This window comes from Arachis hypogaea, chromosome 5, assembly GCF_003086295.3.
Source record: "Arachis hypogaea cultivar Tifrunner chromosome 5, arahy.Tifrunner.gnm2.J5K5, whole genome shotgun sequence".
NCBI classification, from domain to species: Eukaryota; Viridiplantae; Streptophyta; class Magnoliopsida; order Fabales; family Fabaceae; genus Arachis; species Arachis hypogaea.
Genome location: NC_092040.1, coordinates 51,147,450 through 51,161,125, shown reverse-complemented (window position 1 = coordinate 51,161,125; position 13,676 = coordinate 51,147,450). Strand labels below are relative to the sequence as shown.

The window sequence follows — 13,676 nt, the reverse complement described above, 5'->3', positions numbered from 1 at the left end:
AAAATTCATGGAATAACCACTTATTGTGTTGTGCATATTATCTACCTATTATTTTACCTATATATAATAAGCCACAAAGTACATAAACTTTTAGTAAAATATTATATGCATAATCTTTTTATGTATCTTTCTTATACACCTTTTTCTTTTGAGATTAAAAAGTAATAAATAAAAATGTCTGAAAAATTTGTTTTTTATACTTAAAAATTATATAAATAAAAATGATAAAATACTATTAAAATTTATTATTTTTGATAATCAATTAATCATTAATATTTAAAAGTGTAGATTTAAATATATTGTTAAATTATTAAATTAAAAAAATTAGATTAATAACTAAAAATAATGACAAAAAATAATAAATTCTAATGGTCTCTAGTATTTTTTTATAATTTAAAAATAATTAAATATCACAAAAGATGTTTTAAAATTATTTCTCATTTTCGTATCTAGAATAAGAAAAAAGAAAACCGACATTTCATTATTAATAATAAAATAGCGATTACATAATAAAAAAAGAGGGAAAAAAGGAAAAGGGGGGGGGGGGGTGGTTTCACACCCAGACAGGCATATATACACATATCATGTGGCTCCTACTCCGAGGAAGTCAATAAATGGTGGTGTATAATTAGAAGATGCATCATGGGGGTCCCTAATAGGGACCTTGTTCCTGTCTTGAGCAAAGGATGATGTTGTTGATGACGATGATAGTTCCATGGCCAAACAAACATGGGGTGTTGTTGTAATTGTTGAAGAGGAACCTGATGAGTAACTGTAAAAGTTGTGGTCTTTTGGCATTTGAATTTGATAGAGATATTGTTGGGGATTAATATGACGAAGATTATGATATTCATCACCATCGTCATTAGTATTATCCCAATAATATCTATCATAATTGCTAGTCGCACCTTCAAAAATAATAAAAAAATAACAAAATAAAATTAAGAAAAAAATAGATGAACTAATAAAAAAGTTAGCATGGAGGTGTGTGAAGGTAATAAGTTCCAATAAGTATAATGTGTTTATTATTAAATAGAGTAATGCTAGGAATACTGTAAGAGTAGTCAATTTCAGTCAATAATACAGTAGATTGTCAACCAAATTCAATATAAAAATCCTAAAAATTATGTTTTGTTGAATTTAAATATTTAATATTTTTTCTATTTACATTTTTTTTATGTTTAATGTTAGTTGTGCAATATTAATTCCTAAAATTTTCTTCATTAATTATGTGAAATATTTTGATTTACTTACTACTTAAAAACAGTCCCATTATTTCAAGCACTTTGAAAAAGTTTCAGAAAACAATGCCATTATTTGCATCACCATTACAATAATACATGAGATACATGAGATGATGAATGAAATAAAGAACACTTACCAGCAGAGAAGAAACAATAATCAAAAGGAAACTGTTGTTGATTATAGAAGCCATTAGGGTCCTCTTCATTATTATCTTGTTGTTGTCTCCAACAAGCAGTAGCCATGTGAGTAATAGTTGCTGAACCATTAATAAACTGACCACCATAATAACCACTAGTAGTACTGGTGGTGATGTTATTTCTACTGAAGAGAAGGCTCTGACGGTTATTAGTATTATATCTTCTGATTTTCCTATTGGTCCTAGAAGTAAAGGATTTTTGCTCCCTGTAGTTTCTGGCCATGATAACATGCCAGTGGTTCTTGATAGCATTATCTGTTCTGCCAGGAAATAGCCTTGCAATCATGGCCCATTTTTTACCGTACACTCTATGTGCTTCCATTAGCCTCTCTTCCTCCTCTTCACTGAATGGATTCTTCTTTATTCTTGGATCTAGTTGGTTGAACCATCTCAACCTACAACTCTTCCCTGAAACACACAAATAATATATATAAAAAACTATTAAAAATTATTTCATCATAAATTACTATATTTGATATATATTTTTTAAAAATTGATTTCAACATATTTAAATTCTTGGAGTGTACAGTATCTATAGTTATGTCGCTACGATAATTATACAAATACTATTAAAATTAAACTTACATTTTTTATTTTGCTAATATTTTTTATTTTTTAAATTAAAAAATATTATTAAATAATAAAATATCGGTTATTTTAATTTTAACAGTATTTTATAACATATCTTCCATAACAACCGGAGTAGTTATTATTTTTTTTAATGAACCAAAAGATAGCTAAGTAGTTACTCTTATTTGAGTAGAAAATTCAAACCTGATCTTCCTTCTAGATTCTGAGCAATGAGGTTCCAGTTCTGAGGGCCATGAAGAGCCACAAGCTCCTTCAGCTTGGAATCTTCTGAAGGCCTCCAATGCCCTCTTGCACACACTTTGGACTTTTCACTGTTATTTACCTCTTTCCCACTACTCATCATGCAATACTTCTCCTCATTAGGGTTCTCTTCATCATCATTGAACTCATTAGTTGCTGCTGCTGCTGCTGCTTCTTCATGGTTGTGGAATTTTTCATTGCCATCCTCCCTGGAATCATAATCAGAATCTTTATTATTACAGGGGTGTTCTTGAAAATTTCTAGAACGGCTATCCCTCATAAACTGATGATGAAATGGAAATAAGCTTGAAGTTGTTGTTCCTCTTCCATTGTCATTATTATGGTTATGCATTTCCTTGGCATAATAATTACTTCTCTCTTGCGATGAAGAAAGAGTAGTTGATGATGAAAGCGTGCGAAGCGAGAGAGAACCCATGTCTGTGTAGAAAACTCCCATTGAATAAGGAGAATGGTGTGAAATAGTTGACGTTGGTGGGGGCATGATCTCATTTTTCCTTTGTGTCTGACTTCAACTGTTACAGTGACATATATGCTCTAATGGATGAATGAATGACTTCAGCCAGCTTTTAAGGGCTACATTCATGAAAGGATAATTTTTTTTTTCTGTATCTTTTTTTTTTTAATTTGTTTTATGACAAGTGAAGCTGGGTCAAGCTAAAATTGTAACTAACTTTTGGAGAAAAATCTGTGTTGCACGTAATTTCTTTATTTTTTCTATTGTAAAAACAATAGTCTCTATTTTCTATTAAAAAAAACTTTTAACTTTTATTATATAGTTTGATGTTGGTTTATTGTATTATGGACTAAATGCAAGGATAATTTTAATGATTAAGTAGTTTGGATAAATTATTTGAAAATTTTGATAGTTATTATTGATGGGTTAAGCTGAGAGAATATAAAAGTCAGTAAAATTTGATATGTTTGTTAGATAATTATAATAAACTCCATGATCATCTATTTATAGGCTCCATAAGTTGATTATATATAATTTCAAATCTTAAATATTTTTAGATATATATTAACCTAGATATTTCTAGATACCAGTCTTAGATATTTCTAGTACTTGATTATTTACTTAAATTCCAGACTTCTCCATTATAATACTAGACATTTATTTTTATGAAACAAGATCATGAAAATTCTAAAAAATTCTACAAATGTGTAGCATCATTAATACTCTTCTTTGATGTACACTTGTGTAACTCCAAACATCTCTCCAAATAATTCAAACTTTGATCTTGGTAGTGCCTTAATGAAGATGTCTACTAGTTACTCTGTATTGTAGTACTCGATCTTTATCTTTTTCTCCAATATAGTTTCTCGTATCAAATGATACTTGATAGCTATATGCTTGTCCTACTATGAAGGACTGGATTGTTTGTCATTACTTTTGTTGACTTGCTGTCGCACAACATAGTTGTTGGTTCTTCTTGTTGCTCTCCTATGTCTTTTAAATATTTTTCTTAACCATATTGCTTGACTAGTAGCATTTGCGGCTGCAACATAATCAACTTCAGCAGATGATTGAGCCACAGTTTCTTATTTCTTTGATGCTCAAGAGAATACTCAGATCCTAGTATAAATGCATATCCAGAAGTATTTTTCATGTCGTCAATTAATCTTGCCGAATCACTATCGGTATATCCAAGTAGTTTTAGATCTTTGATAGATTTATAGTGAATGCCATAAGTCTTTGTGTCTTGTAGATATCTTAAGATTCTTCTTTCAACCCCATAATACTTTTGACTTGACTTTTGCATGAATCTTGATAGTAGACTTGTTGCATACATAATGTTAGGTCTTGTGGTAGTTAGATAAAGGAGATTTTCAATAAGACTTCTCTATTACGAAGCATTTGCCTCTCTCCAGGCCAAATCCATATTCTATTTGTAATTTTTCATTATGGACTAGAAAAGTATATACTACTTTACAATTATTCATCTTGAACCTTTGTAGCAAATTTTAAGTGTTTTTGCACGATAAAAATTTCGTCTTCATTTTAGTTTACCTCAACGTCAAGAAAATAGTGCATCAATTCTAAGTCAGTCATCTCAAATGTTTGCCTCATTTCTTCTTTGAGTTTTCTAATCATAGGCTCATTGTTTCATGTGTAGATAAGATCGTCTACGTGCAATAAAACTTTGAGAGTGTTTGAATTACCTTGCATCTTGATGTAGAGTGTAGGCTCACTTTTACTCCTCCTGAATTCATGATCACTGAAATATTTGTCAATTCGACTATACCATGCTTGCGGTGTGATAAGTCCATATTTAACGATATATTTTGGCTTGATTTGAATGGATTTCATCACATAAACTCATATTTATTCATTTAAATAGCATACTTTTGTGTTTCATCCCTAAATTGAACCTAAATATGAAAACATACATTTTTGTGCTTAAATTACTGATTTTTAATCCCACTTTTATTTCATTCAATGCCATGATATGTCTTGTGACACTACTAGAAAACTAGTTATTACAGACGGATATTTCCGACGGATTTTATTCCACGGAAATACAGACAGAATTTCAGAGGAATTTTTTGTCGGAAACCAAAAAAAATAAATCAGCATAAATTACAGACGGAAAAGAAAATCCATCGGTAATTCTGTCGGAAAAATTAATTTTTTTCGGAAAAAATAGTTACAGACGAAAAATCCGTCTGTAATTAAATAGACAAAAAGCTACGTTTGTTAAATTATTACAGACAGAAAATCCGTCTGTAATTTAAAATTTTTCGTCGGAAATATTAAGTTAAAGGTCCCTATCATATCGAGCTCCATTCACACCACACATTATCAAACAAGCTTCTTCTCTCTCCGTCCAGGCGTCAACAAGCTACTTCTTCTCGCCGCCGCCGCTCGCATCGCACGAGCTCCTTCGGCGCCGCTCGCATCACACCAGGTGCCGCTCGCATTGCACGAGCCCCTCCGGCGCCTCTTGCATCGCGTTGCTCCCTTCGTCACCATCGTCGCAGAGCCGTCTCCACCACTCTCATCGCGTGTCTGCTCCCTTCATAGCCGTCGTCGCAGTGCTCTCTCGCCAGATAGGTTATCTTTTCAACAACTATTGTATCCAAGTATTCAAGTATCCATGTTTTCTGTGACATATATTCCTAGCTAGGTTTTCCAATCTGTGATAGCTTGATCTGATCTATGAATTTCCTTTTCTTTTTTTTTGTTGACATAATATTTTCTTATTCCAACTCATAAACCACTTCAAATTTTCCTAAATCATAAAAACCCTACCAAAATCTGAACTAGAATTAACCCATAGAAGGTGGAATCAGAGCATAACAGCAATGGTGCAGGTTCTAGTAGTGGTGGTACAGGTTTATGAGTTTATATTCTAGTAGTGGTGGTGTAGCTTCTAATAGTGGTCATCATCAACATCAACACCATCATCATCAAGTAGTTGAAGAGGTTTCAGTGCAAAGGGTGAAGAAGGAGGAGGTTAATGCAAAGATATCAGCATGGCAGAACTGAATTTGTGCAGAGAGTTTGGAATGGAATTATTTATTTAATTTGTTGAAATTGCTTCTTGTTGTGTTCTGTACCCTACTTTATAATAATCAAGGAATAATTTTTTATGGAAAATCTATTAGCTCCTATGCCGGATTCTAGCTTCACCGAAGATGATTTGTATCCTTCTCCAATTTTTGGCTGCTGAACAATTTTTAGCATAGAACTGAAAAAATGAAAATAAAAATTCTGTAGATGAAATAGTGAAATTATGTTGATCTGTCACTTGATCTGGTCTTGTGGTCATGTTGATGTTGATTTCATGAAAACAAAACTTTTGCTTTGATTATTTGTTTGTTACTAACTCTATTTGTACCACTATCTTATTTTCTTGCACCGATGCTACTGATTTATTTCCACAAGAACTTGAGATGTAAGTTAAAAGTTGTGAATATTTGTAAGTTAAAAGTTGTGAATATTATTTCCACATTTCTGTAGATGATTGCTGCAAGTTTCTCATTTCTTGAGCAATGGTTGAACAGGCAACAAGAGTTTAAGCAGCAGCAGCAACCTGTGGAAGACAGAATAGTGGCATTTGAGGGGAGGAATTTATTTATCTGATGGTAACAATTTTCTTTCTTGCTTCAATACTTCAAATCCCACCATAAGCCACAAAGAGATTTTTTTATGTATTATTTTTAAACTAAATTTAGAGGCAAACAAGGAGAATTTAGAGTCACCTGAACCTTCCAGCTCTCTTATAAAGATATTGAAAATAGAATTTGAATGTCTTCCTGGCTACATGAAGGGTCTAGCGACATGGGAGGTGAGGTTCTTTGTGTCTAACTAGATGTTTCTTTACAATTTAACTAGAAATGTTTCTTTATTTCGAACCACTCTTTCATTCTCACTCTCATTTCTTCAATGTTGTTGCTTCCCCCTTCTAACATTGTTCCTTTTTTACTATGTTTTTCATAAATTTATGCTCTTTTTCTTAATTATTGTTATTATTTTTCAGCGGTTAAGAGCAATATATGAACTCAGGTGGGAGATAGAGCCTCTGGATTTGTCTTTCGTATCTGGGATTTTTTCATTTAGCAGACTCTGATCTTATGGCACTTGACAGGTATCTTTCTTAAACTCAAGTCTTAACCTTATATAATCTAAAGGGATGTGTTGCCCATTTTATTGATAGGACCTGTCAATTCTTCTGTTCTATATGATGTTTCTGTGATTTCACTTTGGTTGAACACTACCTGTTTGTTTTATTGTCTGGATAAAGATTTGAAGTTATTTATGTTATTTGGTTGTTTTTCTTTGATTAGCATGTCATATTGAGCTTTGACTTCCTCTTCTTATGATGGATGATAGCACAAATTGCTATTAAGTAGTGGTATTTGTTGAAATTTGTATTCTTTTGAATCATTCTGTGCCTGCCAGCCAGCAGTGTTCTTTTCTGATTTTTTCCCCTCCTAAGGAAAATCATATGGTGATGCCTGTCAATACATATGTTGTAATATCACTTTAGTTTTACTGTTTTATGTCATTATTGGTTATGTGCTTTAGAATAGATGTGTGTCATACCACTTGTGTTTGTTCGAACAGGTTAAATTCTCCAACCACATTTGAAATGCCACTGGAGGTTTTGGGCCATGAATTGTAGTTTACTCAGGTATATTTATCTTTTTCAAGTATACCTTCTATAACTATCCCATTTTGTTGATCAGAGGAAGGTACTTTGAAGAAGGTGTTCTTTATGGAACTGGTGAACAGAACTTGCATTATATATATAATTTAGTTTTAGAATCTAAACATGATTTTAATGAACTTATTTAGATATTGCATCTAATTTCTCTCACCTTTTAATATCTTAAGGTGTATCTTTATTTTTTTTTTTTCAGGAACGGAATTGCAGAAAGGGAAGGTTTTCTCCAGCTAAACTTAAAGGAAAACGTGTAATTGAACTTGGAGCTGGCTATGGTGTTTCTGGTTTTGGTAATGTTACAAATGATTTTTAATGTTTGGTTAGCCTATTAATTAACTCGTCCTATATGGACTCCCTTATTGAAAATGTTATGTAAGTAACTAATAAGTTTTTAATCAGCTGCAATAATTACAATAAAAACTAAGAGAAAAAATGCTAAAAAAAATAAAGATTTTCTTTAATAGATAATTAAATACTTATTTAAGAGAATGTATTATTTTATTTTTATTAATTTTTAACATAAATTATATATTATTTTATTCTTTTCACACAAAAACCTCTTCGTCATAGAATTATCTAACATTTTATACTTTTCAAGTGTCCCATTTGCTTCTTTTTAGCTGTGTAAGCAATGACATGAAGGATTAAAACAATTATTAGCTGTTGGTTGGATTCAAATTTTGTAACAAAGAATGTGAACTCTTCAAAATGTGTAGAACTACTTGCGCAAATAAAGCAAGCATTGGCGAGCTAATTGTTCAATGTGCATGCTTATTAATGCACAAAATGAGTTAAAATTAAACCCCACTTCTATAATAGTGTATTTTTTTTTGAGTTATTTTTATTGAAAATTGAGAATATCTTCCTCTTTATTTCTTCTCTTGTTGTTAAAATTAAACCCCACTTCTATAATAGTATAATACCAACTTTCATAATTGATCAGCACAATAACCACCACCTATCACTTTCATAATTCTTCCTGATCCATCAGAACATCACAACTCAGAGTATTCAGGTATTGTTTTTTTCTTGTATTGTTGTCTTGCATTGCTTTAAACTACTATGATCACATTTTCAATTACATATATGAAGTTCAATCCTATCATTTAAAACTTAACTATATAGGAGATTTTAAGAACTTGGAGGTTAATTACTTGCAATTATCTAACCATTCTTGTCCATGCTTGGCTTTGCGTGTCAGGAACATTCTTGATCACATATTAATTTCTTGTTGGTATTTCATTTGGATTAATTTTTTGACAGCTTGCAGATGTGTGTTGCTTTTTGTCATAATTAACACACAGTTAAATATTAAAGCACTCCCAAGCTGCTCATGTCACCAACTTGTGGAGGGACTTCTCCAGTGAGTTGATTGTGGAAAAGATCAAGTGCTTCTAATTTCAATAGATTTCCAAGAGAAGATGAGATTTCACCTGAGAGATTGTTGTAACTGAGGTCTAAACTGATATAGAGATTTTTGGCATTTTTCAATTTCTGTTTTAATATGGAGAATAACACAGCTTTTAGTATGGTTGATAGTTTTAGTATGGTTGAAAAATATATTGAGGATTATAGTTGATGTATCAATACATTTTCTTTATGCTTTGAATTATATTGACTTGCTTGTTTAATATAGTACCTTTCTTTTAGTTTGATAATATGATGAATTTGTTTATTTTTTGAAATATTATAAATATTCGAATATAAATTAGATAAAAATTTGTATTAAATTTATATTTATTTTGTATGAAAACAAGTTTATTTTGTAATTAGAAAAAGTAAAAAAATTCTATTTTACCTTACAGACGGATTTACAGACGGATTTTCTGTCTGTAATCATGATTTTCCAAAGTTTAAATTACAGACGGAAAATCTGTCGAAAAATCCGTCTGAAAATTCGTCTGTAATTACAGACGAAAAATCTGTCTGAAAATCTGCCTATAATTACAGACGGAAAATCCGTCTGAAAATCCGTCTGTAATTATAGACGGAAAATTCGTCTGAAAATCTGTCTGTAAGTTTGTCGCCTTCAGAAAATGGAGGGAGAATTTACAGAGGGAAAATCCGTCTGTAACTGGTAAAAATCCGTCGGTAATTTTTCGACGGAAAAAAATCCGTCGGTAAATAATTTCCGACGAGGCTTTTACAGAGGGACAAAATCCATCGGTAACCAAAAATCCGTCTGTAATATATACCAAATCTGTCTGTAAATCTGTTTGTATTAAACAATTTTCTAGTTGTGTGAGTAATTTCAGGTCATTTAGGCAAGAATGGATTGGTAAAAGTGGAAGGAAGCATGTACAAAGGGAGAACACATGAATAAAATAAAGGAGAAGTGCACACACAAGTGTGCATATGCAAAACAACTTGTGCATACGCACAAGTGGCGAACCAACAAGTGCGCGTATGCATAACCCACTGTGCGTATGCACAAGTAGAAAAATCAGCAAGTGTGCATACGCACAGGTCCCTGCACGTACGCACAGGTCCCTGTACATGGATTCATTAATGAAGCACGTGGCTAGCGAATTTGGGGCTCTCTTGGCCCAATTTTTGGAGTTGTTGAAGCCTTTTGTGATGCTATATTAAAGGGAAATGATCATACATGAAGGCATTAGATTAGGAGGCCTCATTTTACATTTTTAGGATAGATAATTAGGAGTGGGAGTATTGTAGAGTAGAGAATTCTCTCTGGGGACAGAAAGAATTATTCTTGGGCATTGAATTTTGATGAGCGGATAATTTATATGCTTTTTGGCATTATTTTTAGTATATTTTTAGTATGTTTTAGTTAGTTTTTATTATGTTTTTATTAGTTTTTAATTAAAAATCACATTTCTGGACTTTACTATGAGTTTATGTATTTTTCTGTGATTTCAGGTATTTTTCTGGCTGAAATTGAGGGACCTGAGCAAAAATCTGATTCAGAGGCTGAAAAAGGACTGCAGATGCTGATGGATTCTGACCTCTCTGCACTAGAAGTGAATTTTCTAGAGCTATAGAAGCCCAATTGGTGCGCTCTCAATTGCGTTGGAAAGTAGACATCCTGAGCTTTCCAGCAATATATAATAGTTCATACTTTTCCCAAGAATTGATGGCCCAAACCGGCGTTCCAAATCAGCTTAAGAATTCTCGGCGTTTAATGCCGGAACTGGCACAAAAGTTGGAGTTAAACGCCCAAACTGGCACAAAAGCTGGCGTTTAACTCCAGGAAAAGTCTCTACACATGAAAGCTTCAATACTCAGCCCAAGCACACACCAAGTGGACCCTAGAAGTGGATTTTTACGTCATTTACTTATTCTTGTAAACCCTAGGTCACTAGTTCACTATAAATAGGACTTTTTGCTATTGTATCTTCACCTCATGACACTTTACACGTTTCATATTGTACCTTCTACGGCATGAGTCTCTAAATCCCATGGTTGGGGGTGAGGAGCTCTGCTGTGTCTTGATGGATTAATGCAATTACTATTGTTTTTCATTCAAACACGCTTGTTTCCATTCTAAGATATCACTTGCTCCTCAACTTGATGAATGTGATGATCCGTGACACTCATCATCATTCTCACCTATGAACGTGTGCCTGACAACCACCTCCGTTCTACTTTAGATTGAGTGGATATCTCTTGGATTCTTTAGCCAGAATCTTCGTGGTATAAGCTAGAATATATTGGCGGCCATTCTTGAGGATCCGGAAGGTCTAAACCTTGTCTGTGGTATTCTGAGTAGGATTCAGGGATTGAATGACTATGACGAGCTTCAAACTCGCGATTGTGGGGCGTTAGTGACAGAAGCAAAAGAATCACTGGATTCTATTCTAACATGATCGAGAACCGACATATGAATAGCCGTGCTGTGACAGAGCGCGTTGAACATTTTCACTGAGAGGATGGGAGGTAGCCATTGACAACGGTGAAACCCTACATACAGCTTGCCATGGAAGGAGCCTTGTGTGTATGAAGAAGAAGACAGTAGGAAAGCAGAGATTCAAAAGATAGAGCATCTCCAAAATCTCAACCTGTTCTCCATTACTGCAAAACAAGTATTTATTTCATGTTCTTCTACTTTTCACAATTAAACCTGAGAATTATTGATATCCTGACAATCTCCGTGGGATCGACCCTTACTCACGTAAGGTATTACTTGGACGACACAGTGATCTTGCTGGTTAGTTGTGCGGAATTGCAAAAGTGTGATTGCAATTTCGTGCAACAAGTTTTTGGCGCCGTTACCGAGGATTGTTCGAGTTTGGACAACTGACGGTTTATCTTGTTGCTTAGATTAGGAATATTTTATTTTTGTTGGTTTAGAGTCTTTTATTTGAGTTTAGTTTCATATTTTAAGTTTGGTGTTAATTGCATGCTTTTACTTTCTTTTAATTTTTCGAATTTGCATAGTCTTAGTTGTTTCTTGATCTTTAAAAATTCTAAGTTTGGTGTCTTCGTTGTGTTTTCCTTTAAATTTTCAAAAATTTGTGTTTGATTTTCTAAAAATTTGTTCTTGGTGTTCATCTTGATCTTCAAAGTGTTCTTGGTATTCATCTTGACATTCAAAGTTTTCTTGTTTGTTCTCTTTGTTTTGATCTAAAATTTCTAAGTTTAGTGTCGTTTTGTTGTTTTTCTCTTTCCTCATTAAAATTTAAAAATAAAAAAATATCCTTTCCTTATTTTACTCATAATTTTTGAAATTTTGCATTAAATTAGTCAAAGATTTTCAAAATCATATCTTTTTTTTTTGGTCAAGTCAAAATTCTAATTTCAAAAATTGATCTTTTCAAATCTTTTTCAAAAATCAAATCTTTTTAATTTCTTCAATCATATCTTTTCAATCATTTTTTTTAATGGCAATCATATCTTTTTCAAAATAATTTTTCAATCATATCTTTTTAATTGTTAATTCCAAAATCTGTTTAATTAATTAATTAATTTAGTTTTCAATTTGCTTTGATTTTATTTTCTTTTAGTTTTCGAAATTTTATTTTATTTTCTATTTATTTTATTTTATTATTTTCGGTCACTTTTAATTAAATAAAATAAAAAAATAAAAAATAAAAATATAATTTACTTGCAATCCACATCATCTTCCTTTCTCTATCATGGACCTAAGTGGAATTGAGCAGTCCAGAAGGACTCTGGGGCCATATGCTAACCCCATTACAGCTGCATATGGGAGTAGCATCTGTATACCTCCCATCAAAGCAAGCAGTTTTGAGCTAAATCCTCAACTCATTATCATGGTGCAGCAAAATTGCCAGTATTCCGGTCTTCCACAGGAAGAACCTACTGAGTTTCTGGCACAGTTCTTACAAATTGCTGACACAGTACGTGATAAAGAAGTGGATCAGGATGTCTACAAATTATTATTGTTTCCATTTGCTGTAAAAGATCAAGCTAAGAGGTGGTTAAATAACCAACCCACAGCAAGCATAAAAACATGGAGACAGTTATCAGACAAATTCCTGAATCAATTTTACCCTCCAAAAAGGATGACACAGCTGAGGCTGGACATCCAAGGCTTTAGACAAGAGGATAATGAATCCCTTTATAATGCCTAGGAGAGGTACAGGGGTATGCTAAGGAAATGCCCCTCTGAAATGTTTTCAGAGTGGGTATAGTTAGACATCTTCTACTATGGGCTTATAGAAAAAGCTCAGATGTCTTTAGACCACTCAGCTGGTGGATCTATACACATGAGAAAGACGATTGAAGAGGCTCAAGAACTCATAGATACTGTTGCTAGAAATCAACATTTGTACCCTAGCAGTGAGTCCTTGATAAACCACTATTTTATGGTTTATCTTGTGCTCAATTGAGTGGATTTTATCAACTCTTTACCCACTTATTCATACTATTTGCATGTTTTACATTTCCCTTCCTAATTATGTGCTTTGATTGAAAACATGCTTCTTTGGACTTATATTTGCTTATTATTAATCCTCTCTTATCACCATTAGATGCCTTGATATGTGTGTTAAGTGTTTTCAGATATTACAAGGTAGGAATGGATCAGAGGATGGAAAGAAAGCATGCAAAAGTGGAAGGAATACAAGAAGTTGGAGAAACTGCTAAGCTGTCTAGCCTGACCTCTTCGCACTCAAACAGCGATAACTTTAGCTACAAAAATCCAAACGACGCGGTTCCAGTTTCGTTGGAAAGCTAACATCCGGGGCTTCGATTTGATATACAATTTGCCATAGCTGCCCCGACGCCAGGCG

General features: G+C 32.9%; 1 protein-coding gene and 1 long non-coding RNA gene across 6 annotated transcripts; one reads left to right on the top strand and one right to left on the bottom strand.

The window, feature by feature from the left end:
• Positions 1-462: 462 nt before the first annotated feature.
• Positions 463-2,926, bottom strand: LOC112803546 (uncharacterized). The gene is made up of 3 exons (XM_025847034.2): positions 2,216-2,926; positions 1,382-1,849; positions 463-908 (listed from the first exon to the last, which is right to left on the bottom strand). The coding sequence occupies exons 1-3, from the start codon at positions 2,772-2,774 to the stop codon at positions 583-585; spliced, it is 1,353 nt and encodes a 450-aa protein (XP_025702819.2). The 5' UTR covers positions 2,775-2,926; the 3' UTR covers positions 463-582.
• Positions 2,927-5,096: 2,170 nt separating this feature from the next.
• LOC112801584 (uncharacterized) lies at positions 5,097-9,092 on the top strand. Of its 5 annotated transcripts, none has more exons than XR_011882132.1 (7): positions 5,097-5,345; positions 6,299-6,379; positions 6,470-6,582; positions 6,775-6,882; positions 7,362-7,428; positions 7,658-8,476; positions 8,725-9,092. It is a non-coding gene; the product is annotated as an uncharacterized lncRNA (long non-coding RNA). The 5 variants fall into 5 exon arrangements; XR_011882131.1 differs by having other exon boundaries at positions 5,097-6,189; XR_011882134.1 differs by lacking the exon at positions 6,470-6,582.
• The last annotated feature ends 4,584 nt before the right edge of the window (positions 9,093-13,676 follow it).

Excerpts from the sequence above, each read along its gene's own strand:
- LOC112803546 (XM_025847034.2), bottom strand. The coding sequence starts at position 2,774 with ATGCCCCCACCAACGTCAACTATTTCACACCATTCTCCTTATTCAATG. Across the intron at positions 1,850-2,215 it reads GAATCTAGAAGGAAGATCAG|GGAAGAGTTGTAGGTTGAGA; the intron begins GTTTGAATTTTC and ends TGTGTGTTTCAG. Across the intron at positions 909-1,381 it reads TTATTGTTTCTTCTCTGCTG|GTGCGACTAGCAATTATGAT; the intron begins GTAAGTGTTCTT and ends TTATTTTTGAAG.